The sequence below is a fragment of the Salmo trutta genome, chromosome 13 (assembly GCF_901001165.1).
Source record: "Salmo trutta chromosome 13, fSalTru1.1, whole genome shotgun sequence".
In the NCBI taxonomy this organism is placed as follows: domain Eukaryota; kingdom Metazoa; phylum Chordata; class Actinopteri; order Salmoniformes; family Salmonidae; genus Salmo; species Salmo trutta.
In genome coordinates this window covers 26,239,791-26,267,122 of record NC_042969.1, presented here as the reverse complement: position 1 = coordinate 26,267,122, position 27,332 = coordinate 26,239,791, and the positions used below count along the sequence as shown (strand labels likewise).

Here is a 27,332-nt window from a genome sequence, read left to right as displayed (position 1 = left end):
CAACTATTTTGATCAAGTGTCCAGATAAGGAGAGGATGACATAACATGGAAATTGTAACTCACTCTTTCTCCTAGCTCTGTAGCAATTCTGTTCCACTCGGACACCATAGAGTGAGGGGTTTTCTGGTGCCACCAGGGGATGGCACGCCATAGCACAATGCATGATGAGAGGCTGATCACAATAACATTATTGTACGGCTGTGGGGTGATGGAATAATACCAGTAAACGTGCTAAGTGAAACGCTATTGATTCTGAACAATCCCTTCTCCAAAAGGCACTTCAATTCAGAAACTAACTCAGGCCATGTTATTCAATATAATGTTCCTAGTCTTTCAAATCAATAACTTGGCACTGACTGTTACAGGGGCAAACATTGAAATACAGGTAACTGCCCAAATAAAATAAACATCAAAGTGTTTTAATAGGGCATTGGACCACCATGAACCAGACCAGCTTCAATGCACCTTATGTTGATGTTTATTTTACTTGGGCAGTTACCTGCCCAAATAAAGATTCTACAAGAGTCTGGAACTCTATTAGAGGGATGAGACACCATTCTTCCACAAGAAATTCCAGAATCACTCCAGAATCTCCCATAAGTGTTCAGTTGGGTAGATATCTGGTGACAGACTGCCATGGCATATGGTTTACATTAGTTTGATGAGCATGAAAACATTCAGTGACCACTCGTGCCCTGTGGATGGGGGAACAGCCATCCTATGGGGACATAGCCATGGTAGCAAAAATAATGGCCAAAAAAAACACAGCCCTAAGCATGATGGGATTTTAATTGCTTAATTAACTCCGGAACAACACCTGTGTAGAAGTACCTGCTTTCAATATACTTTGTATCCTTCATTTACTCTACTACGCAGCGGAACACAGAATTAAACCAATTCCACGACACTAATTCAGCTCTGATATGTGCTGTTGACCAAGCCGGTGTGTTCTAGTTCTTTAGTGGGATCAGGTGTGGAGCATTCTGTTGACATGTTGTTCAGGGGGTTAGAAAGCAGATTGGGTTTATTTTGCCATCTCTTTGTCAGGGGTCATGCAAGCACGGCTAATTCATTCTCCAGCTGTAATCTGTCATTTATTGAACTGAAAGAAAACAATGACCCAGATTACATAGACCGTAGTGACATATAGGTAAGAGAAGTAACCTTTAAATGGTTTCTCATCATGTCAGAGGATTAAGTAGACTCTTGTAGGGCTGCACAATTAATCCCATTTTAAAATCAGAATTGTAATATTGACATGTGCATTAAGCATTTTATTTTTTTTACACCATGAATGTAACATTCAAACCTAATAAGGGTCCCCCAGGGAAACGCTGACTAACATTTTGGTTCCTACCCTGTCACAGAAATCTCTACTGTACCTGTCCTTTTCATTAGTTGACATGCCAAATGACACCAAACCATCGAATCGGAGTACTCATTTTATTTACACTGAACAAAAATATAAACGCAACATGCAAAGTGTTGATCCCATGTTACATGAGCTGAAATAAGATCCCAGAAATGTTCCACATGCACAAAAAGCTTATTTCTCTCAAATGTTGTGCACACATTTGTTTACATCCCTGTTAGTGAGCATTTCTCCTTTGCCAAGAGAATCCATCCACATGAGGAGTGGTACATTGAGAAACATGATCATTACACAGATGCACCTTGTGCTGGGGACAATAAAAGGCCACTAAAATGTGCCATTTTGTCACAACACCACATACAGTTGAAGTCGGAAGTTTACATACACTTAGGTTGGATTCATAAAAACTTGTTTTTCAACCACTCCACAAATTTCTTGTTAAAATTTTTTTTGGGGGCAAGTCGGTTAGGACATCTACTTTGTGCATGACACAAGTAATTTTTCCAACAATTGTTTACAGACAGATTATTTCATTTATAATTCACTGTATCATAATTCCAGTGGGTCAGAAGTTTACATACACTAAATTGACTGTAGCTTTAAACAGCTTGGAAATTTCCAGAAAATTGCCATGGCTTTAGAAGCTTCTGATAGGCAAATTGACATAATTTGAGTCAATTGGAGGTGTACCTGTGGATGTGTTTCAAGGCCTACCTTCAAACTCAGTGCCCCTTTGCTTGACATCATGGGAAAATCAAAAGAAATCAGCCAAGACCTTTTGTAGAATTGTAGACCTCCACAAGTCTGGTTCATCCTTGGGAGCAATTTCCAAACACCTGAAGGTCCCAGGGTCATCTGTACAAACAATAGTACGCAAGTATAAGCACCATGGGACCACGCAGCATTCTCTCTAGAGATGAACGTACTTTGGTGTGAAAAGTGCAAATCAATCCCAGAACAGCAGCAAAGGACCTTGTGAAGATGCTGGAGGAAACAGGTACAAAAGTATCTATATCCACAGTAAAACGAGTCCTATATCGACATAACCTGAAAGGCCGCTCAGCAAGGAAGAGGCCACTGCTCCAAAACCGCCATTAAAAAGCCAGACTATGGTTTGCAACTGCACATGAGGACAAAGATGATACTTTTTGGAGAAATGACCTCTGGTCTGATGAAATAAAAATAGAACTGTTTGACCATAATGACCATTGTTATGTTTGGAGGAAAAAGGGGGATGCTTGCAAGCCGAAGAACACCATCCCAACCGTGAAGCACAGGGGTGGCAGCATCATGTTGTGGGGGTGCTTTGCTGCAGGAGGGACTGGTGCACTTCACAAAATAGATGGCATCATGAGGTAGGAAAATGATGTGGATATATTGAAGCAACATCTCAAGACATCAGTCAGGAAGATAAAGCTTGGTTGCAAATGGGTCTTCCAAATGGACAATGACCCCAAGCATACTTCCAAAGTTGTGGCAAAATGGCTTAAGGACAACAAAGTCAAGGTATTGGAGTGGCCATCACAACGCCCTGACCTCGATCCTATAGACAATTTGTTGGCAGAACTGAAAAAGCATGTGCAAGCAAGGAGGCCTACAAACCTGACTCAGTTACACCAACTCTGTCAGGAGGAATGAGCCAAAATTCACCCAAATTATTGTGGGAAGCTTGTAGAAGGCTAACCGAAACATTTGACCCAAGTTAAACAATTTAAAGGCAATGCTACCAAATACTAATTGAGTGTATGTAAACTTCTGACCCACAGGAAATGTGATGAAAGCTGAAATAAAAATCACTATTATTCTGACATTTCACATTCTTAAAATAAAGTGGTGATCCTAACTGACCTAAGACTGGGAATTTTTACTAGGATTAAATGTCAGGAATGGTGAAAAACTGAGTTTAAATGTATTTGGGTAAGGTGTATGTAAACTTCCGACTTCAACTGTATTTCTCAAGATGAGGGAGCGTGCAGTTGGCATATTGACTGCAGGAATGTCCACCAGAGCTGTTGCCTGACAATTTAATGTTACATTTCTCTACCATAAACCGCATCCAACATCATTTTAGAGAATTTGGCACTACATCCAACCAGCCTCACAACCGCAGACCACGTGTAACCACACCAGCCCAGGACCTCCACATCGGTCTTCTTCACCTGTGGGATCATCTGACTTCAGTTTGGCATCATAACACACACACACACACACACACATAAAACAGACTCCGGTTTGGCGGTGTAACAGACTCCGGTTTGGCGGTGTAACAGACTCCGGTTTGGCGGTGTAACAGACTCCGGTTTGGCGGTGTAACAGACTCCGGTTTGGCAAACGCTCACCTTCGATAGCCACTGATTTCAACGTTGTGAACAGAGTGGCCCATGGTGGCAGTGGGGTTTTGGTATGGGCAGGCAGGCGTAATCTATGGACAACGACCACAATTGCAATTATTGATGGTAATTTGAATGCAGAGACACTGACGAGATTCTGAGGCCCATTGTCGTTCCATTCATCTAACACCATCACCTCATGTTTCAGCATGATAATGCACGGCCCCATGTCGCAAGGATCTGTACACAATTCCTGGAAGCTGAAAATGTCAGTTCTTCCATGGCCTGCATATTCACCAGACATGTCACCCATGAGTATTTTTGGGATGCTCTGGGTCGACGTGTACAACAGCGTGTCCAGTTCCTGTCAATATCCAGCAACTTCTCACAGCCATTGAACAGGGTGGTTAGCGCATTCGGCCAGTAACCGGCCAGTAACCGAAAGGTTGCTAGATCGAATCCCCGAGCGGACAAGGTAAAATTGTGTCATTCTTCCCCTGAATAAGGCATTTAAACCACTGTTCCTAGGCGTCATTGTAAATAAGAATTTGTTCTTAACTGACTTGCCTAGTTAAATAAAGGTTAAATAAAAATAAATAATTTAAGGGGAGTTGGACAACTTTTCTCAGGCCACAATCAACAGCCCGATCAACTCTATGCGAAGGAGATGTGTCACGCTGCACGAGGCAAATGGTAGTCATACTGTACCAGATGCTGACTGGTTTTCTGATACAAACCTTTTAAGGTACACTATACAGTAACTTCGGAAAGTATTCAGACCCCTTGACTTTTTCCACATTTTTAAATGGATTAAATAAAACAATTTCCTCAACAATGTACACACAATCTACCCCATAATGACAATGCGAAAACAGGTTTTTAAATCTTTTGGCAAATGTATTCAAAACAAAAAAACAGAAATACCTTAAATACATAAGTATTCAGACCCTTTGCTATGAGATTCGAAATGTACCTCCATCATTCTTAAATGGAATTTGTTTGAAACCACGGCCAAACTGGGCAATCGGGAGAGAAGGGCCTTGGTCAGGGAGGTGACCAAGAACCTGATGGTCACTGACAGAGCTCTAGAGTTCCTCTGTGGAGATGGGAGAACATTCCAGAAGGACAACCATCTCTACAGCACTCCACCAATCAGGCCTTTATAGTAGAGTGGCCACACGGAAGCCACTCCTCAGCAAAAGGCACATGACAGCCCACTTGGAGTTTGCCAAAAGGCACCTAAAGACTCTCAGACCATGAGAAACAAGATTATTCGGTCTGATGAAACCAAGATTCAATTCTTTGGCCTGAATGCCAAGCGTCACATCTAGAGGAAACCTGGCACTATCCCTACAATGAAGCATGGTGGCAGCATCATGCTGTGGGGATGTTTTTCAGTGGCAGGGACTGGGAGACTAGTTAGGATCGAGGGAAAGATGAACGGAGCGAAGTACAGCGAGATCCTTGATGAAGTCCTGAGTGCTCTGGACCAGGTTCTTAGACTGGGGCGAAGGGTCACCTTGCAACAGGACAACAACCCTAAGCACACAGCCAAGACAACGGAGGAGTGGCTTTGAGACAAGTCTCTGAATATCCTTGAGTGGCCCAGCCAGAGCCCGGACGTGAACACGATGGAACATCTCTGGAAAGATCTGAAAATAGCTGTGCAGCAACGCTCCCCATTCAACCTGACAGAGCTTGAGAGGATCTGCAGATATTGGGAGAAACTGCCCAAATACAGGCGTGCCAAGCTTGTAGTGTCATACCCAAGAAGACTCGAGGCTGTAATTGTTTTTATATATAAGAGAAATAAATACAGTGTTTGCTTTGTCATTATGGGCTATTGTGTGTAGATTGATGTGAAAAACACAAATTACTACATTTTAGAATAAGGCTGTAACCTAACAAAATGTGGGGTCTGAATACTTTCCGAAGGCACTGCATATACAAAAGTATGTGGACACCCCTTCAAATTACTGGATTCGGCTATTTCATCAACACACAGCCATGCAATCTCCATAGACAGACATTGGCAGTAGAATGGCTTTACTGAAGCGCTCAGAGACCTTGAACGTGACACTGTCATAGGATGCCACCTTTCCAACAAGTCAGTTCATCAAATTTCTGCCCTGCTGGAGCTGCCCCGGTCAAATGTAAGTGCTGTTATTGTGATGTGGAAACGTCTAGGAGCAACAACGGCTCAGCCGCGAAATGGTAGGCAACACAAGCTCAGAACGGGACCACCGAGTGCTGAAGCATGCACCACGTAAAAATCGTCTGTCCTCGGTTGCAACACTCACTTCATGAAATGTGTTTCCATGGCTGAGCAGAAGCACACAAGCCTAAAATCCCCATGTGCAATGTGGCGGCTGGAGTGGTGTAAAGCTCACCGCCATTAGACTATGGAGCAGTGGAAACGTGTTCCATGGAGTGATGAATCACGCATCACCAGACGAGTCTGGGTTTGGTGGATGCCAGGAGAACGCTACCTGCCCAGGTGCATAGTGCCAACTAAGGTTTGGTAGAGGAGGAATAATGGTCTGGGGCTGTTTTTCATGGTTCGGGCTAGACCCCTTAGTTACAGTGAAGGGAAATCTTAACACTACAGCATACAATGAAATTATAGACGATTCTGAACTTCCAACTTTGTGGCAACAGTTTGGGGAAGGCCCTTTCCTGTTTCAGCATAATGCCCCCGTGCACAAAGCGAGGTCCATACAGAAATGGTTCGTCTAGATCGTTGTGGAAGAACTTGACTTGCCTGCACAGAGCCCTGACCTCCACCTCATCGAACACCTTTGGGATAAATTGGAACGCCGACTGCGAGCCAGGCCTAATCGCCCAACATCAGTGCCCGCAGCAGTGTTCCAACATCTTGTGGAAAACCTTCCCAGAAGAGTGGAGGCTGTTATAGCAGCAAAGGGGGGGTACCCACTCCGTTTTAATGCCCATGATTTTGGAATGAGATGTTCAACAAGCAGGTGTCCACATAGACTACATGACCAAAAGTATCTGTGACCAACAGATGCATGTCTGTATTCCCAGTCATGTGAAATCCATAGATTAGGGTCTACTGAATTGATTTCAATTGACTGATTTCCTCATATGAACTGTAACTCAGTAAAATCTTAGAAATTGTTGCATTCATATTTTGGTTCAGTGTATATGATTCAAACTGCATTGTATCATCTAGGTAAGAGAAGTAATCTGTAATGGTTTCTCAGCATGTCAGAGGGTTAAATCTAAGGTTCATGGTGTAAAGGTTAATAATTAGCCATGACTACCTTAAAAGGGGATCACCTACAACGATCTACTCTTGGCCTTGTTTCAGAAGTTGCCATGCTGACCATGAATGTCACACAAAAACATGTGCCATCTCATCTCACACACATCCCTGGGTCGCTCCTCTTTTCAGTTCGCGACTGGAACGAGCTGCAAAAAAACATTCAAACTGGACAGTTTTATCTCAATCTCTTCATTCAAAGACTCAATCATGGACACTCTTACTGACAGTTGTGGCTGCTTTGCGTGATGTATTGTTGTCTCTACCTTCTTGACCTTTGTGCTGTTGTCTGTGCCCAATAATGTTTGTACCATGTTTTGTGCTGCTACCATGTTGTGCTCATGTGTTGCTGCCATGCTATGTTGTCGTCTTAGGTCTCTCTTTATGTAGCGTTGTCTCTCTTGTTGTGATGTAGGTTTTGTCCTATATTTTTATTTATTTTTAATCCCAGCCCCCATCCCCGCAAGGAGGCCTTTTGCATTTTGGTAGGCTGTCATTGTAAATAAGAATTTGTTCATAACTGACTTGCCTAGTTCAATGTTAAATAAATAAAATTTAAATGTCATGTTTGAGGGAAACCTTATTAGGCTTGATTTGCCCAAACAAATAAATGCATTTTAAAAATAATCTGATGAGAATCTTCTGTGGGATTTGTCCTCCGTCACAACATTCCCACAGCTCAACCTAGTGAGTGCTGCTGAAAATAACCCACATGTCAGGCTGAAACTGGAGCAGTGGGTCTCCCAGCATAGAAGACGAAGAGTGCTCTCATGCGTACATACTCACCACAAATACAACACAGCGCTATATGTCTTACTATATTTGAGGACTTTTTGGGAACCAACAATTGCTTCCCATTCAAAACACTATTTTCCCTAACTATAACGCCTAACCCTAATTTGAATCCTAAAATTGTATTTTTACAAGTGAGGACTGGTAAAATGTCCTTTGTTCTCTGAATATTAGCTTGTTTACTATTATTGTCACGATTTATGGTACTCACAAGTATAATAAAACATGCACACACACAAATCCAACACCAAAAACATATTTCTGAAATCAACATGATTGTCAACAGAAATCCCATTGAGTATTTCATTTAAATAAAGTTTAGAAAAAAAGAAGCAATACAGACTATAAGAAACATGTATTGCTCTAAATGGATGCAGATAGGTGGCATGAAAGATGAACCGCTCCTGGTAAACAAAAGCTAAAAATAGATTCACAAACAGCGCAGCTCTGTGTGAGTAGCACGAACGGCACCAACAGTGAGATTAGCCGGTGTAAAACAGAGGAGGCTGCAGCAGCGTAAGCCGTAGCGGTTTCCTGTGTTGGCGGTGCGGTATTAAACAGACCTGTGTAGAACACGCCGGTGTTCTTCCTGCATCCTGACAGCTGCTGCAGGTTCCTGAGTAAACCCTTGGCCGCCAGCCGCACATGGATGTTGACCAGTGAGAGTTTCGTAGACCATAACATCTCTCCAAACACCAAGGAAGGGATATACCCAACACGAACTACTGTACTTTAAATCCCCCAAAAATCCAGAGGTAGAAGATGGTAAACTTGCTGTGCTCCACATGCCAAAGATGGTCTCAGGGTAGAGTGCCTTAGTCGACAGTAGCACTGAGACATGAAGAGAAAAAAACAGCAGCAGCAACCATTACCATGTGAGAGCCCCTTCAGCCAGTTCACCATGGCAACAGGAACTCCTCCCACTCAGAATGAGGACCAGCAGCACATGCCCAGCTGGGAGAGAGGCTGGCGGGGGGGGGGGGGGGGGGGGGCAGCAGGCTTTCAATAGCTCTGCCCTGGACAGATGTGACAGGCAGAGGCAGAGAAAGACATCCCTAATCCTGGAGTTCGAGCCAGCCTTCAGTTCAGACCATTCAGTGCTCAGACAAATATCTAGCAATAGAGCTCTAGAATCTCCCAGAGCTGGGCCATGCTGGCAGAGGAGAGGGGGAGGGGAGTGGGAGGGAACAAGGAGAGGGGGAGGAGTGAACAGTGGAGACTGGAGCGAATGGTGGCTCAATCTGGGCTACTACTCTCACAAATTCACCCCTCCCTCCCTTCCACTCTCCTTCACACCAGCAGAGAGAGGAGAAGAGAAATGGCGGGAGGTGATGGATAGCTCATGGCAAGGTTGAGCCCGATGAGCTAAAAAACAAGCCTGCTCCCTTAGCCCTGCTCTCACAGTTCAACACTACTGTACGGGTGCTCTCAACACTACTGTACGGTAATTAGTAAAGTCCCATCATGTCATTTACAGTAGATGCTATGACAGGGGGGATAAACATCCCCAGTCTCCAACTACATGACATTCTGGAGCTACAATTCATAATGAGAGGTCTGTTACTCCCCCTAGAAACAAAAAGGCCTACTGTCCAACATTCAGAAATATTATGCAAATACTAAACAGCTTCAGCTGCCTTGAGTATAAAAAGCATTTACATATTCTGACTGTTTTGGGCAATTGTAACCGTTTCAGTAGAACATTATACATTTTATGCAGCCAAAGCATAGATGGCCACAAGCAAAACCCCCTCCCACTAGCCACAAAGGACTATGGACATGAACACAACAGTTGTATGTTTGTCTGCCAGAGAAACAAAGGGCTTTTCCTGTTAAGAGGCCTCATTATGTGCAACTACGGCAGATTGGCCACAGCTCTCCAGAAAAAGGTCCTAGTCCTCAAGGACTTTAGTCTAGATTAATGTAGTCAGAACGTAGAACCTCAAACCAGTGCAGTTTCACACATTCTGGAGGTCAAGCCGAACAGCTTTGGAATTCTCGCAAACAAACTGCCAATCGTATATGGATATGACCATTGACCACATAAAAACAGAATATCTACATCTCAAATGGGCTTATTGAGTTGGGAAGTTCAACTCTTTAACAACAGAAAGTATCAACACTGTCGGTAACTAAAATAATCATCTCACCAGGTAATACAGCGGCAGGACGAAGAAGTCTTGATGAAGCAGATCTTTTCATAGGACTGGCTCTGGACCTTGAGGGCACCCGATTGGTCGACTCTGTAGTTTTGCATCCTGCTGTGAATAATAAAATGTAAGATAAGGCTCGTGGTTTGAGTGGATCTGAACCATCACACACACACCACTAAGACACTGTGCCCTGGCTATGAAGGGACTGAACTGCTGCATCAACGCTAGTTCTGCCTGCAGAATGACATTTAAAAGGCTGACGTTTCATACACAGAGGACAGGGGCTACTGATGGGAACTTAGCTAAACATTTAAAAGGCTGACGTTTCATACACAGAGGACAGGGGCTACTGATGGGAACTTAGCTAAACATTTAAAAGGCTGACATTTCATACACAGAGGACAGGGGCTACTGATGGGAACTTAGCTAAACACATTTAAAAGGCTGACGTTTCATACACAGAGGACAGGGGCTACTGATGGGAACTTAGCTAAACACATTTAAAAGGCTGACGTTTCATACACAGAGGACAGGGGCTACTGATGGGAACTTAGCTAAACATTTAAAAGGTGTTTGAGCAGTACATATCCTATCAGGCACCTGGATTAGATACATGTTCAATCTAATAAAACTGTGCATAAGTGTGTTTTAACAGTGTGTTTTAACAGTGTGTTTTAACAGTGTCCATCAGCACCCTGTTGACGCATCTAAACAAAAGCTTCAAGTCAGCATTTTGGTTCTCTATTCTATTTCCTAATCAACCAAATTTCACTTCCCAGGCATTTGATAGCAGATGTGAATCTAGAGAGGCTCCATCTAATTTGCGCTGCATTATGGGATTTTAGGTGATACACAAAACAGACTAACAACTAATCTGATTAGAATTTGGGAGATTGAGGGATTTAGCAAAAAAACTAACTGAGGAGAACAAAAAAAATGAAACTTCAGGAAGGAAACAACACAAAATGTTGGGGGAAAACAGCCAATAGAAGAGTTGTTGGTCACTCGTTGGTTTTGTGGATAACTACAGTATGTCTGTATGAGAATCCCATCTCACCAGGTCCTATGTTACTCCCTGGGTGTGAGAGGAGTCTAGCTTTTAACACTGTGGTCTTGCATGAGGCTGGTCTTCCCACAGTCACCTGGGCTGCTCCTGCAGAAACTGTAGGGCAGATAAAGTCAAATAGTTAAGACATACTTCATCAGTATTCAGACACTCGACATCTAAACTTGATGTGACTTACCGTTTTAGGAATGGAGCATTTCAATGTAATTTCTATCATTTACAAATGTAGGAGGGACCTTGGTACCATACTTCAGAATTCTACAAAACAGCTCCACCTTATTTACAGCAACAGAAGAGTACAGAGTGTACTAAAGAGATAGGCCATAGACTGAGAATGGATAGTTGCCTTAAAATGAAATAATTTAATATAATTACTCCAGGGATCTAGAAAACAAAGCCAATGCAGACAGACATTCAATTCTAAATCTCGTCTGACTTACTCTTCCATAGCCGTATTCTAGTCTTCCCGTTAAAAGCAGCTAACAAAGGGATGATACAGAAGCGATAGGATCCAATGAGCAGGCATGTCAGCAGAGTGAGGTCACAGTGGGAGCCTGCAGCACTGCCTTGTGGGATCAATGAGGAATTGGTGAAAACCCGAGTAGAAAATTCAGTCCAAGTGCAGCTCCGCAGTCCCCCGTAACCAGACATTGGGAAGATGGAAAGATCGCAAACACAAAACCAGAAAGCAACAGAAATGTCTAAATATTCCTCCGTGGTATTTCTGTGGTGCGTGCTCTTCCCCCTTTAGGCATCACTGTGACTGAACTACAGTGGAACAGACCCAGTCTCCTAGACAACCATGTGTGGGGGACCCCAGTCTGGAAAACAAAGCTGCTTAGCCAATCAGGTCGCAGTATGCTGAAGATGCTGAAAGGGAATAGGCCCATTGTCTAACAGGGCTCCCTCCCTCCCTCCCTCCGTACAGCTCAACAGTCAGACATTCCAAGGCATGCTTGTTAACACACAATCAATGTTCTTATTACAACCATGCAGAGTTGAACCATACAAGATGGGAATGTTGCCAATTTATTTCATTCACTTGACTGTGTAGGATTCATTCTCCTTACAGACTAGCATTGATGTTCATCTCAGACTTCTCAGAGGGTTAGAGCTGGACCATCGTCGAAGAACACAACTGAAAAACATACCCATCAGAGAAAGGACATGGCATTCTCAGACACTGCTGAACCAACTGAAGCATATTAGACTTTCATTTGCAGTATGTGATTTCATGTAGAAACAGATCACAGGAACAATCACAAGATGAAAAATATGGGTCTCCAGCAGGCTGATGTGAAGGCTTAAAGCCAAGGAGATGTATGTTTTAGCACAGCCCAGTCAGTAGCCTCTTAATGTGGGTCACCATGTGCAATCCACTGCTCACCCGCCTCGCCCCACCCTTCCCTGTTACCAGATGTGTCTTTAGAAATCAACCTGACAGAACCAGACGGACCCTGGAGAGCAAAAACCTTGATAAAGACTCTTTCCCAGATTCTTGCTGTGAACAAGAATGTGTTCAGTCAATTGACCTCGTAAAATAAGGCTTTAAAAATAGTTATTTTTATTCAACTAGAACAAAACAATATCAGAGTATGATTTCCCTAGTTGAGCTTCTCACCTTGTGCATTTCCTGTGCTGCCACTGTGCTCATTGTGTACACTGGCCTTGGAAGGGATGCTCTTGGGGACACCCTGGGACTTGTAGGGCAGTCTGGAGGAGGAGACAGCCGTAGAGGGCTGGCTGGAGCTCACAGCCAGGGTAAGACCAGAGGCCTGGGGGAGTCTGGAACCAGTCACTGGGGGCTTAGTGCTGCCGTTGGCTGAGGAGGTTCCAACAGGCAGTCCCTCTGTTGTCTGGGACCTCTGATGACCTATATGACAGATAACAGCATTGAGACAGAAATCAGAGGCAGAAGTGTAAATAAAGAAATCCTGCAGAGAGTAACCGCATATTCTGCTCCAACATGTTTTCATTAGGCTGCACCACAATACACAAACAACATTTCAACTGAACTCAAAGTGCCCAAGTCCTTGTGTTCAGTAGGCCATCTGGTAACTGGTCAGAGATCAGCTGTTATGAGCCATGGTCAAGGCAAATGGTGAGCTGACTTTTGTTCATGCCAGATCAGAGCACTGGTGGAAATATAATAATTGCCCTAAGCAGGTTGTATAGCAGACAGACAGGCTTGGCCTAGCTCCACATCAGGCCTGTTACACCACCCAATACCCCTCTGATGGAGTTACATAAGCAGGTTACATGAATGACTGTTTTCAAATACAACCACAAAGCTGAGAGACAAATTGTGTGGCACCTATCCTCATGGTTACTCATTTTTCTGCACCATAAACAGCACCAGGTGTCCCTTCACCACATACAGAGCAGAGCCTGAAACACCACTAGAGATCTACTAGGTTCCTGTAAGGGAGTTGGTTTCACAGACATTGTGTTCTGTGGCTTTCACAGCAGCGCTGAGCTTTAAAAACCTCCCATTCCTTCCTCTGCTTGTTCTAGTAGCACAGCTGGCTTCCCACCAGAGGGACAATCCCACCTCTCTCCTCTTTCCCTGGGACTGTCTCTACCCTCTCCCTTCATGCTGCTCATAGGAGCGGTAGAGCTAAAGTGATGGGGTCCTGGGCTGAGCAGGGGAGCTACGTGACATCTGTATCCATGTTTTTCCTGTGAAGTCACGGCACAAGCTCTGGTCATCAGCAACAGGAAAGGTTGCCCTCTCATGGTGAGATTGTGTACTGAAACCTGGCTGACAACCACTGAAGCATGACCATTCAGAGGAGTCTGTTGAAGATTGAACAAGACCCTTTACAGTTGCAGTAAAGTCAGCCACTGTATCACAAATAATGAGGGGATTTAGAATCCTCATCTCTCCTAAACTAAAGGCCAGGTAGCGATGCTAGGCTGGACGTGTTGGGCAATGAGACCGATGAGTACATGATGTGAGGGACACCAGGATGACACCTTTGAATCAGATGTATCACTAGTGAAACTCTGATCACTTAAAACACATAATGGAATCACCTGTACAAGCGGAGTCCATACAACAGAAACACTGAGCAGCTGCAGAACACTAGACTTCTAGGGTAAAGCATCAGTTACATAAACCACCACGCAAATCCACAACACTACTCAGCAGGTCAGTCCTCTGGTGCTTAAACACACTGCTAGACATACAGACCTGACTAAACGATAACAGGATAGCTCACTGTTTACATTACAGAGGAAATGCCTAGGAAATCATTAGGCCAGTGCTTATTCAAAGGCAGGCAGTCTGGATTATTAAAAAAAAAAGGTATTCACTCTGTACCACAGCCAATGTTTACACTATCCCCTGGATGAGATGTCACTTTTACTCTGTGTGAGAGAGATCAAACACTACCGCAAAAGCTCAGTGTCAATCTAGTCTTACAGAACTCTCACAGAGCAGCAATGGTTTTACACGTATTGTAACGTGAACTTAACTCTGTCTGTTGGAGAATGCTCTTACCTGCTGTGGTGCTCTGTTTGGCCCGAGGCGAACACATCCCGCCGGAGGCACTGCTGCAGACATCTCTTCCCTGCCTCTGCCTAGATACTGGAGGGAGAGCCTGAGGGGCTGAGGCTGGGGCTCCTCTGGCTCTGTTGAGGGATGGCCGTGCTCCAAGTCTACTCTTAATCCTGTCACAGGCAGCTCCTACTGCTGCCGTTGCTCCCACTGCAGTCTTAAACGAGGCCGGCTGCAACAAGAGAAACCCGTCACTCCCAGAGTCCCACTCAACAGACCCAGACAGTGCGTTCCCGCTCCTCACAGTCTAGTACACCGTGGGGACAAACAGAGAGACCCATTTCACTGGGAACTAACACAAACACGTCGCAGGCAACAGAACCAAGTTGCTAGTGTACTTTACCCCCTGGGATTCAGGCCAGTCCCGGCCACCTCTCTCGCTCCTCGTTTTTCCCCCTCTAAAAACACTCACCGAGCACATGGCGTGTGTTTTCAAGACTCGAGCTGAGCAGCAGTCTTGCCTCTTCTCTCCGAGGGATAATTAAAACAGAGATTTAAAGTACTAGATTTCCATGTAAAAAGCCTGCCTTTTTAGATGGAAACTCGTCATAATGAAGCCTTGGAAAACCTGGATGTCTGTGATCTACTTAATAATAATAATAATAATAATATCCCAGATCTGCCTAACGAAGAAAAACAATCACTTTCAAAACGATCACATGGACCTTTACAAGTCCCATTCATCTACAATGTAGGAAGATTAAACAAAGCAGTGGATTATATTCTAATGAATAGTATATTTCCTGCACGTCATCATACATGGATTTGATTAAACAGGGCAAAAGGATTTATTCTACGTTATGTATAGGGCACAAGTAATTTGCATTTACTTACCACTAGGCAGCTTTTCATCATCTCCTTGCTGCTTCGCTCTTCTGCTTCCTTCCTGGTCTCAGGCGGTTTGTTGTGGGCACTGCCAGTACGGTTATGGCTGGCTGGTCTGGCCTGGCTCTGTCCCAGGTGGACGTACGCCTTGGGGATGATGAAGCTAGCTGAGCCGCTAGGGGAGGCGCTGGACTCCCTGTGTGGTGTAGATGTAGTGGAGGAACTCTCAGACCAGCAGCGGGACCGCCGTGCTGACACTGGTGCCTGATTGGATGGTGAGGAGGCTGAAGAGACAGGTCTCTTCCACTGTGGCACTTCCTCCTTGTTGCCAGCCTTGCCAGTACTGGCCAGGGCTGGTGCAGGGTCAGCTCGCTGTTCTGTGGAGGGTGACTCTGTGGGAGATGGGAAACAGGTCTGGTTTCCAGGCAGCACTGGAGCGGGTCCTCCTCCACAGTTAGAAGCCACATGCTCGGTCTCTGAGCTGACCTGACTAGTGGCCTGATGGCTGGGTACAGGTGGGACATTATCAAATGCAGCAGAGACAGAATCACACAGGGATGCTCGACACTCTGCCTCCTCAGTCAAACTAAGAGCAAGTGGACCAATGTGAGACCCAGCAGCCGAAGAGAGGTCTTGGTCATCTGCCTGGATAAATGTCATTCCCAGGAAATCAGGCACTGCATTCTCGGCCACAGCAGCCCTCGGGCGGCCATCTTCCACTGTGGCTTGTTTACTAGGAGTGTTTCTCATTGGAGTGTTCCTGTTCACTTGAGATGGTTTACGACAGGGCTGGTTGACTGGTTTCCCTGGCTTATTCTTTGTGGGTGCAGGGCTTCCCAATGTCAATGGATGAGCTGGTCTCGACATGATCTTGGGTCTCACTCTGCTGAAATCCGGCTTGGGAAACTTTTTGATTTCTGCTTTGCTAATTCTGTTAGCTGATGATGGGGGAAGCCTGGCGACCAAACTGTGTTTTGGGGATGCGAGCCTTGGGGCCGCCCCTCGCTGGTCTTTAGCCGCCTGGACCACAGGGCTACCAGCGTGACTTTGTTCCCCAGTGCAGGGGGACTCCGTTAGGGAGGGCAAGTCCAGGGGTTTGTTCCCAGCACACTGCACTGGTGTGGAGGTCTGGGCACGGCCGTCAAGGTCCAGCTCCTCTGAGGCTGGCAGCACGAAGGTCCTGCCCTCGGTGGATCCTCCACTGAAATAGGCATCCGAGCTGGCCTGCCTGCTGGGGGCTGGGGAAGCACCTCCACATGAAGCAGATGGGGTTTGCTCACACAGAAAGGTGGCCTGGTATACACCCTCTGCCTCACAGGGATCCACATCCACAGGAGACCGAGACGGTGCAAGGCCGTCACCCTCAGGGGGGAGATCCTGGTTGTCTGACTGGATAAAGGTCATGCCCCAGCACTGAGGGCCTGGGTTGTCCTTTACTTTGAGGGTGTCAGTGGGTCTGTTCTCCAGGAGGCCGTCACAGACGTCAGGCAGGGTGGTGGTGGACATTGACAGCAGGCCACGGCCCAGGTCAGCAGGCAGGGCAGGGGAGCTATGGACAGAGGAACTGGTGGACAGCTCCACCAGAGACAGAGACACAGTGAGAGTGTCAGCCTCCTCCAGACAGAAGCTGTTCCACCTCATCACCATCTCCCCTGAGCCGAGGGAGCAGTTGTTCTCACTGGAGCCACGGAGCGACACAGAGCTGGAGCTCTCTTCCCCCTCAGGAGAGGCCAATTCAGGAGAGGCAGCAACACTCCTGTCACCAGACGATGTCGTTCTCCTCCAGTCACTCTGGTTGTCACCATGGTGCCCCTGCAGGCTGTTGATCACCAGAGGGATATTCCCATTCCAGTTGTCCAGGCTGGTGTTCACACAGCTGGAGACAGATGTTTGGACAGGTTCCAACATGTCCCCTTCACCAGGTACAGTCACTGCAGGTGAGAGGACAGTGCAGGTGCTATTCTCTGGAGGTGAGCCGAGTTTGAGGTTACCGTTTATGGGTGTGTTAGTTGTGAATGTGCTATTGAGGGGTACATTTCTTAGGTGGTCTGTGTGGTGGTTGGCCGGGGACGGGGAGCCATCAATCAGGCAACACTCCATGTCCACGTCAGGGGCACTGGAGGAGTCTCCATCACTCAGGCTCCTCAGAGAGTCCAAGGAGGAGGTCCCGAGACAGGCCACTGTGTTACCGTTACGGTCCCCTGGCCCTGAGGAGAGGGCCAGCTGCGAGGGTCTACACTTTGTCTTCACATTGGACATGTTGGCAGGCTTTTGTTATGTTTCAGCACAGCTGTGTTTGAGTTTACTGCATACCCAATGATTTATATCAAGTTGAGTTTTCAAAGCACCTCAAAACGAATAGCCATTTACTTCCATGGGATTCAAATGACTTGATTGGGCAGCAACTTTTTGAAATATGGCATATAGCTACAACTATGCCTGCACAGTTGCTCCAGGAGAATCACCATCAGGAACAGATCTGTACAAGTAAAAGGGATAAAATGGTGAGATGGCTTATGGAGTCAAAGAGGAATATCCTACAGGACTATGTGATAAAATACACCAAACAAATTGAACTTTGCATAAACCTAATATTCTCTGTACTTGTGTAATGGTCTGATCTCTGTAAAAATTACACAGATGTCGTCAAATGCCATCAGATGACATTTTTGGGCTGACGGCTCTGAAAACATTAAAAGAAAACCGATATCCCTGGACTAAACACCACACATTGGTGACAGATAGAAGTGGCATTGTTAAAAGGCTTTACTTTACAGGACTATAAGCCTGACATGAACATAGCACACCCATCCTCATAGTTCAATACAAGCAGGAAAAAAGCTCATTCTCATCAGGGGAAACTGTCATTATTCAACCACTGGTTGTGTTGGTCCACATGTTTCCTAGCCAATCCAGTGTATTGCTGGAGAGGTAATACTGTACAGTTACATCCAGTGTATTGCTGGAGAGGTAATACTGTACAGTTACATCCAGTGTATTGCTGGAGAGGTAATACTGTACAGTTACATCCAGTGAATTGCTGGAGAGGTAATACGGTACAGTTAAATCCAGTGTATTGCATTAAAAGTAATACTGTACAGTTATCTGTACTCTGATACTCGACTGAATTGTTAATGACTTCAGAAACAGACATAAAAAATGTAAGCGTATAGCCCAACTGTCTGAAGTGTCGCCGGTAACGCTGACCCTGGACATCGACTGTCTGAAGTGTCGCCGGTAACGCTGACCCTGGACATCGACTGTCTGAAGTGTCGCCGGTAACGCTGACTCTGGACATCGACTGTCTGAAGTGTCGCCGGTAACGCTGACCCTGGACATCGACTGTCTGAAGTGTCGCCGGTAACGCTGACCCTGGACATCGACTGTCTGAAGTGTCGCCGGTAACGCTGACCCTGGACATCATGGCAGTGACATTCCATGTTATTACCATAGTATAACATTACCCTTTTACCAAAATAACTAATAGACCCCAGCATGGGTCCACATTAGGGTTATAACAACCCCCCCGATGCCCTGAAGCGTGAGAGCCAGGTGGCCAGTGGGGAATGATGCATGAGCAGTCACAATCCTAATGAGGACCCATGCTGGGGTTGATGTTGGGAAACCAGCTCAGATGGGTTTGACACCATGACCATTAAACGTCAATCTAAACAGGCCTGTTGTGTTTGTTTTAGCTCACTGGACTGGTAAGCCTCCAGTCCTAGCCCCTTCGTAGTGGTACTGCCCGCCCAGGAACATATCAATTCACCAACACTAAAGTTCCTGACCCAAGGACAATAAATAAAAGCAAGACTTTGGACATTTACAAGTAGTAAAAAAGGCTGCTTTGTGCAGTAGTTCACAGTCTGCTCCAGTTACAATCAAAGGGTGTGTCCCAAATGGCAGCCTATTCCCTACATAATGGACTGCTTTTGACCAGAACCCTACTGTACGTGCCCTTGTCAAAAGTAGTGCACTATTAAGGCAATAGGGTACCATTTGGGACACTATCCACAATCACAGTGATATCCTTGGGGACAGGGGATTTCAACATAAATCTGGATTGTTGGAAAAAAAGTTGTGCTGCGGCACTCCTGTCAAGTTCAATAAGAGAGGGAAGGGATGGAGGGAGGAGGAAGGGGAAGCAAGGCCAAGCTACTTTCCCAGGAGGAACATCTAGAAAAGGGGAGAATAAACTTCTGGTATAATTCATTATAATTCTCTGTGGCACCAGTAAATGTACAGCATCTGGTGTTCTTTGGTTGTCAAAGGCCCTCGGAGTAGATGGGGGGGATAACAGACACCCGGAGTAGATTGCGGGGGAGATTAATAGACACCCGGAGCAGATGGGGGGGAGATTAATAGACACCCGGAGCAGATGGGGGGGAGATTAATAGACACCCGGAGCAGATGGGGGGGAGATAAGACACCCGGAGCAGATGGGGGGAGATAAGACACCCGGAGCAGATGGGGGGGAGATAAGACACCCGGAGCAGATGGGGGGGAGATAAGACACCCGGAGCAGATGGGGGGGAGATAAGACACCCGGAGCAGATGGGGGGGGAGATAAGACACCCGGAGCAGATGGGGGGGAGATAAGACACCCGGAGCCGATGGGGGGGAATAAGACACCCGGAGCCGATGGGGGGGAATAAGACACCCGGAGTCGATGGGGGGGAATAAGACACCCGGAGTCGATGGGGGGGAATAAGACACCCGGAGTCGATGGGGGGGAATAAGACACCCGGAGTCGATGGGGGGGAATAAGACACCCGGAGTCGATGGGGGGGAATAAGACACCCGGAGTCGATGGGGGGGAATAAGACACCCGGAGTCGATGGGGGGGAATAAGACACCCGGAGTCGATGGGGGGGAGATAAGACACCCGGAGTCGATGGGGGGGAGATAAGACACCCGGAGTCGATGGGGGGGAGATAAGACACCCGGAGTCGATGGGGGGGAGATAAGACACCCGGAGTCGATGGGGGGGAGATAAGACACCCGGAGTTGATGGGGGGGAGATAAGACACCCGGAGTAGATTTGGGGGGGAGATAAGACACCCGGAGTAGATTTGGGGGGGAATATAATAGACACCCGGAGTAGATTTGGGGGGGAATATAATAGACACCCGGAGTAGATTTGGGGGGGAATATAATAGACACCCGGAGTAGATGAGGGTAATAGACACCTGGCGTAGAGGGGCGGCGGGGGGATAATAGACACCTGGAGTAGAGGGGCGGCGGGGGGATAATAGACACCTGGAGTAGAGGGGCGGCGGGGGGATAATAGACACCTGGAGTAGAGGGGCGGCGGGGGGATAATAGACACCTGGAGTAGAGGGGCGGCGGGGGGATAATAGACACCTGGAGTAGAGGGGCGGCGGGGGGATAATAGAGACCTGGAGTAGAGGGGCGGGGAGATAATAGACACCTGGAGTAGAGGGGTGGGGGATAATAGAGACCTGGAGTAGAGGGGCGGCGGGGGGATAATAGACACCTGGCGTAGAGGGGCGGCGGGGGGGATAATAGACACCTGGAGTAGAGGGGCGGCGGCGGGATAATAGACACCTGGAGTAGAGGGGCGGCGGGGGGATAATAGAGACCTGGAGTAGAGGGGCGGGGAGATAATAGACACCTGGAGTAGAGGGGTGGGGGGGATAATAGAGACCTGGAGTAGAGGGGCGGGGGGTGATAATAGAGAGGGGCAGGGGGATAATAGACACCTGGAGTAGAGGGGCTGGGGCATAGACACCTGGAGTAGAGGGGCGGGGGGATAATAGAGACCTGGAGTAGAGGGGCGGGGGGATAATAGAGACCTGGAGTAGAGGGGCGGGGGGATAATAGAGACCTGGAGTAGAGGGGCGGGGGGATAATAGAGACCTGGAGTAGAGGGGCGGGGGGATATTAGAGACCTGGAGTAGAGGGGCGGGGGGATAATAGAGACCTGGAGTAGAGGGGCGGGGGGATAATAGAGACCTGGAGTAGAGGGGCGGGGGGATAATAGAGACCTGGAGTAGATGCCAGATAGCTCCAGAGTTATATCTGGAGGCTGGGATGCTTCCTTTCTGTAACTAAATCATAAAGCTTGACTACAATTACATCAGTGGTTTCTGTCATGGAGAAGCCATGACTAACATGCTGATCATTGTAATCACACAGCCACCTTTCTACCAAGGAAGACTGACTACATCCCAAATGGCAACCTATTCCCTTTATAGTGCACTACTTTTTACAATGGCCCATAGGACTCTGGTCAAAAGTAGTGCACTATATAGGGTGCCGTTTGGGACGTATTGGTAATGTTGGCATAGTGGCTTGTGTGGGGTTCAGGACCTTCTCACAAAAAACCCTATAACCACCAAGATATTCATTATCAGTGATACCGGCTAAATATTTTGATTTCGCCAAGAAACAAACCATAATTAAATGGAATCATACGTTGTGCTTCAAAAGTTACTGGCACACAATTGCAGGAATTGCAAAGTGGGGAAAAAAACCTTGATGTCAAATTCCAGTTGAGAACAAGTATTGTAATTTTCCTCACTAAAGAGTCTTGTCTCCTGACTGAGACAGATCTGAACAAGGAGAGAATACAATTACAATACAGTGGCATTGGAAAGTCACAGGCATTCCTCTGAAATGCTTAGGTTGTATGCTCAGCTCATATTGTCAATATATCAAACACGGTTTGATATCTGATTCATTGATCACCACCCACTTTAGTTACTGACAGTTATCTGCACCTGTGGCTTGCTTTGTCATGCACAATTTATTGTAGATTTAACTGTCATTTCTCAAATTTTGTCATAGGAAATTATTTTATTAATCAAGGCCTTTTCATTGATAGGGTTCAATAGTCCAGAACTGAATGCAATGTTTGCTATTAAGGCTGAGCAACAACACACCTCTCTGTGACGGAATGAAAGGTTTCCTAGGGAACAGGCAGAATACAGCGCTTAGTCATTTCCAGACTTCTCAAGCCAACACCAGCCACTTAAAAGACGTACAGCAAGACTCCCTGATCTAATGCAGGAGGGATATAAAAATCTGTACATTGGACCTTGGCAAGCGTTCTCATTTGGGAGATTGCTTTTATACCGGTAATCATTCACTCCAGGGATTTAAAGAGTGGGAAACTTTGGCTTGGTCTTAGTGCTAGTGTTTTATGTAAAGTACAACAGCAGACCAACCTGATATTAACCATGGCTCAACTATGTTTATGGAATAATACAACCACTAGACCTGGGTGAAATATGGCACAAAACCAGATATAGGAAAGAAACACTATGCACGACAGCAACACTTAATGTCAAAAACTAAAACTTGCATTTGTAGCTGTCCACTAATAAGGAAAATAAACAACTTAGAGGAAGTGAAATGATTTGTTTAATACTATACAAGATGGAGCACATCATGATCATCCATTGATATGCAATCTACTGACAAATACAGTACACTCCTCTGAGACGCATTCATTAACAAAATCATTGATGAGAAAAAGCAGCCTTACCAGTCAGTTGGTGTTGTTGTGTATCCGTATCAAGCCACAGATCTCTCAGCTTACCCAGGTCCCTCTCTGAGACAATCCCATTAGTGCTTCCCACAGCACTAAAACCAACCAGTAGCCTTGTGTACGCCTCCTGTGGCTAGCACTAGCATTAACACTGCTGGGATGACAGCTCCCTTTACACAAACAGGACACACCCCCTCCGGCGCTCAAACTCAGCCGTGCATCAGTAACACACAGCGAAAGAGAGGGACTTCTTCTCTGCGCAGCAAGCAGAATAGTCTGGTTTTATCCCCCCTCCTCCCTGTAGGAATGTGACTTAGTCCAACAGTGCAGCAGTAGCAGCCTCTGTCAGTCAGGCCCCTGGACAGTACACAGACAGTACACAGACAGTACACAGACAGTACACAGACAGTACAACGTGCCTGTGCATGCGGCAGAAAACAACTCAAGGTCCAGCTCATGTGGTGCGCCACTACTAAGTTTACGGGGGGGGGGGGGGGGGGCAACTTGTTATATTACCCCTGCCGAGCCCATTACAGGGGGTGGCCAGGCCCGGCAGTCCAAATCAGCATTCACTGTTGCTAAGCAGCCAAAGTGTCTCTTTCATGAGGGAATGGATCAGACAGCTTTTTGGCAAATGGGGGAGAAATGAAAAGGGGTGTGGGAGTGGGATGAGCCAGACCATTCCTACATACAAATACTCACAATAAACTATTACCGTACATTGAATTAACATATGTTAGTTTGAGCAAAACAGCACAAATATGCAGTGCTGTCAGTCCAGGCCTAGAGTGATAGAGGACTGTTCCCCTGGGCCTTCATCATACCCCTAGGCCTAGTAAACACTGGCAATGTCATCTCAGAGTGCATGACCTGCTGGTTTAAGAGCCCTACAGTTGACTATGCCTGCCATTACAACATAGGGCCTAGGCCTGAACCCTACTGACCAGCGCTATTTCTGCTTAATCCATAAAGGTCCTTACACATGGCCTGAGGAACCATAATCTCGGCAAGCAACCCGAGCCACCAGCACTGGAAGAGCTCCCATCCCAAACCATTTCCAAAAGGGATTACAAAATATGCTTACCTGGAGTTACATACAATAATGTCCCAGGGGACAGTTTAGTATTTTTGTTGTAAAGTTCTATTATGTAACAACTTAGCCTGTAATTAGTTCCCAACATCAGCCTGCAGACGTTGAGAGAGGAGGGTGTACCTGAGCTTCTAAGTTTGTAGCTGTGAGCCCTGGGAGGCTGGTTTCCAACACAGCACCAGTCCAGCTCCCAGACTCCTCCACAGTCTGCCACACACTTAGGAGAGCATGGCTGAAACGTCATTTAGCAGGTCCTTGTTACAATCTGAAATAGCAGGGTATGAAACACTATCCCACGGACTCAGTCATAGGACCTCTAAAAACATCTGATATACATCTGATACTTCCTGGAAAATTGGTCTGGGAAGAAAAATACTAAAATAATGATTCCAAAGTTAATGCCCCATTATCTTCAGCTCTCAGTGTGACCAACCCTTGTGAGCAGATAGAACTGAAGATGGAACACACAAGCTTTGTCTTCGTGAAACATAACAACTAGCTAGGCTAACCAGTGAATGTGCTTCATTGTGCCCCATGCATGCAGTGTCGGAAACTACAAGACAGTGGCATAGGATAGATTTCCTGTAAATCAGGAAATCTGCATCCTAATCCCCCAGGCACACAGCCTGCTCTGCATCCTAATGCCCCAGGCACCCAGCCTGCTCTGCATCCTAATGCCCCAGGCACCCAGCCTGCTCTGCATCCTAATCCCCCAGGCACCCAGCCTGCTCTGCATCCTAATCCCCCAGGCACCCAGCCTGCTCTGCATCCTAATCCCCCAGGCACCCAGCCTGCTCTGCATCCTAATCCCCCAGGCACCCAGCCTGCTCTGCATCCTAATCCCCCAGGCACCCAGCCTGCTCTGCTGCTCTACATCCTAATCCCCCAGACACCCAGCCTGCTCTGCTGCTCTACATCCTAATCCCCCAGACACCCAGCCTGCTCTGCTGCTCTACATCCTAATCCCCCAGACACCCAGCCTGCTCTGCATCCTAATCCCCCAGACACCCAGCCTGCTCTGCATCCTAATCCCCCAGGCACCCAGCCTGCTTTGCTGCTCTACATCCTAATCCCCCAGACACCCAGCCTGCTCTGCTACTCTGCATCCTAATCCCCCAGACACCCAGCCTGCTCTGCATCCTAATCCCCCAGACACCCAGCCTGCTCTGCATCCTAATCCCGCAGACACCCAGCCTGCCCTGCATCCTAATCCCCCAGACACCCAGCCTGCTCTGCATCCTAATCCCCCAGACACCCAGCCTGCTCTGCATCCTAATCCCCCAGGCACCCAGCCTGCTCTGCATCCTAATCCCCCAGGCACCAAGCCTGCTCTGCTACTCTGCATCCTAATCCCCCAGGCACCCAGCCTGCACTGCTACTCTGCATCCTAATCCCCCCAGGCACCCAGCCTGCTCTGCATCCTAATCCCCCAGGCACCCAGCCTGCTCTGCATCCTAATCCCCCAGACACCCAGCCTGCTCTGCATCCTAATCCCGCAGACACCCAGCCTGCTCTGCATCCTAATCCCGCAGACACCCAGCCTGCTCTGCATCCTAATCCCCCAGGCACCCAGCCTGCTCTGCATCCTAATCCCCCAGGCACCCAGCCTGCTCTGCATCCTAATCTCCCAGGCACCCAGCCTGCTCTACATCCTAATTCCCCAGGCACCCAGCCTGCTCTGCATCCTAATCTCCCAGGCACCCAGCCTGCTCTGCATCCTAATCCCCCAGGCACCCAGCCTGCTCTGCATCCTAATCCCCCAGGCACCCAGCCTGCTCTGCATCCTAATCCCCCAGGCACCCAGCACACTCTGCTACTCTGCCCTGGCCCTCCATGTGTGACTGGGGCTGCCAGGCCAGCATCACACAGAGACAAGTCTATGAGTAGACACCCTGATGTATGTAAACATGTAATGTAAATAAAGAAACCTCTGATAAGCTGTTTGCTTGCACTGGTCAGCGCAAAGAGGCAATACTCAGAATTTACACACAGCCTAAGATGCCATGCATACTAGTTTGGTAGGCATTTCACATTTGATTATAGAATGCAACAATAGTTTGGAGCCAGCAATACATGTTACAGTGAGTTTTCCCATATAGATGAGGGTATGAGCATACTGAAGATCCAGTTCCAATCATTTCCTCCAATTCCCCAAAATGGAAAATCTCAACAAAGTACCTAATGTGGATCCAAGAGAAACAGGATGTTTTAATAGTGAACTAATGAACTGAACATCAGCTCAGGTTTCTCAAGAGCAGCTTATGAGCAACACCAAACAACAGCCACGCCAAGTGGAATGACAGCATTACAGAGAAAACAGCCTGAATAGACCCTGGGTGTATTTCTATTAATTCATTCCTCTCATGAGGTCATAGCTCCTTAGGCTTTTCGTAGCAGGTTTGGAGAGCATTTTAGCCAACCTTAACCTAATTCTCCTAACCTGCTGCATAAACCTGCTGCATAAACTCACCCAACCTGCTACGAAAAAGTCACTTACGCCGGTAGCTGTATACCTTCTAGTCAAACCGACTAGTGCTGTACTGCCGAGGGCATCCTTCCGGTATACTTTCAATTGGATAAAACGATTTACTCGGCTAGCAAAGGGAACACTGCCACTACCTCGTTCTCCAACCAAGGCGCATGAATTTCAGTAGCAAACTGAAGTGAAGAGAACATTTGGCAACTCTTGCTTGCAAGTGGAAGTTGATAAAGTTCTTAGTTTACAGAATAAGAAAGTCAAGGAGGGATATATACATTTCAAAATGGCCTCCTGGGTTTAGTGACCGATCTCAATGGGAATAAAAAAACCTGATTGATTGGTTGGGTGTTTAGTAGGGCCCGGTGCCCCGGGTGGGTGGAGTTTAGGCATTTTAGATCATTGTGTTGGTCCTTAAAGGGATACTTCAGGATTTTGGCAATGTGTTAGATGAACTCGTGGACACAATTTCTATGTCTCTGCGTGCAGTTTTAAGGAAGTTGCTAACTAGCGCAATGACTTCAGTCTATGGTAACTGCTAGCTAGTAGATACCATAGACGTTATCATTGTGCTAATACTAGTTAGCATTGACTCGCAAAACGACCTTTTATTTCCTTTACACTGGATGCAGAGACATCCGACTCTGGGAAAGTAGATAAAGGGCTTCATTGCCAAAATCCCGAAGTATACCTTTACGTGTAATCTCCACCCACCTGGGGCACCCAGACACGCAAAACAAACTCCACCATTGGAAAAATTACAATTTTTTATTTATTTAACTTGGCAAGTCAGTTAAGAACAAATTCTTATTTACAATGAAGGCCAAGCCGGGACGATGCTGTCAATTATGCTGCCATCGCCCTATAGGACTC

The 27,332-nt window shown here is 46.7% G+C and overlaps 2 protein-coding genes across 6 annotated transcripts in view; one reads left to right on the top strand and one right to left on the bottom strand.

Annotated features, from left to right (window-relative positions):
* The window catches only part of mtus1a (microtubule associated tumor suppressor 1a), a 53,325-nt gene extending 26,695 nt beyond the window's left edge, over positions 1–26,630 (bottom strand). The window contains exons 1-6 of one of the 5 annotated variants that reach the window (XM_029771620.1): positions 26,481–26,630; positions 15,390–17,859; positions 14,499–14,727; positions 12,618–12,869; positions 10,988–11,092; positions 9,928–10,038 (exon numbers count right to left, since the gene is read on the bottom strand). In XM_029771620.1, coding sequence (XP_029627480.1) covers positions 9,928–10,038; positions 10,988–11,092; positions 12,618–12,869; positions 14,499–14,727; positions 15,390–17,639 — 2,947 coding nt within the window. In that variant the 5' untranslated portion in view covers positions 17,640–17,859; positions 26,481–26,630. Of the gene's footprint in view, positions 1–8,340; positions 8,633–9,927; positions 10,039–10,987; positions 11,093–11,436; positions 11,731–12,617; positions 12,870–14,498; positions 14,728–15,389; positions 17,860–26,480 lie in introns of those variants that run through there. The other 4 variants (XM_029771618.1, XM_029771621.1, XM_029771622.1 and 1 more) reach the window with 4 other exon arrangements.
* Positions 24,625–25,824, top strand: LOC115205039 (protein PELPK1). Its single transcript, XM_029770600.1, has 3 exons — positions 24,625–24,831; positions 25,103–25,300; positions 25,384–25,824. Exons 1-3 carry the CDS (start codon positions 24,625–24,627, stop codon positions 25,822–25,824), a joined length of 846 nt encoding a protein of 281 aa, XP_029626460.1.
* Positions 26,631–27,332: the final 702 nt, after the last annotated feature.

Coding starts and splice junctions, on each gene's coding strand:
- LOC115205039 (XM_029770600.1), top strand. CDS start 24,625: ATGCCCCAGGCACCCAGCCTGCTCTGCATCCTAATGCCCCAGGCACCC. Junction 24,832..25,102: donor TCTGCATCCTAATCCCCCAG/GCACCCAGCCTG, acceptor CTAATCCCCCAG/ACACCCAGCCTGCTCTGCAT. Junction 25,301..25,383: donor TCTGCATCCTAATCCCCCAG/GCACCAAGCCTG, acceptor TAATCCCCCCAG/GCACCCAGCCTGCTCTGCAT.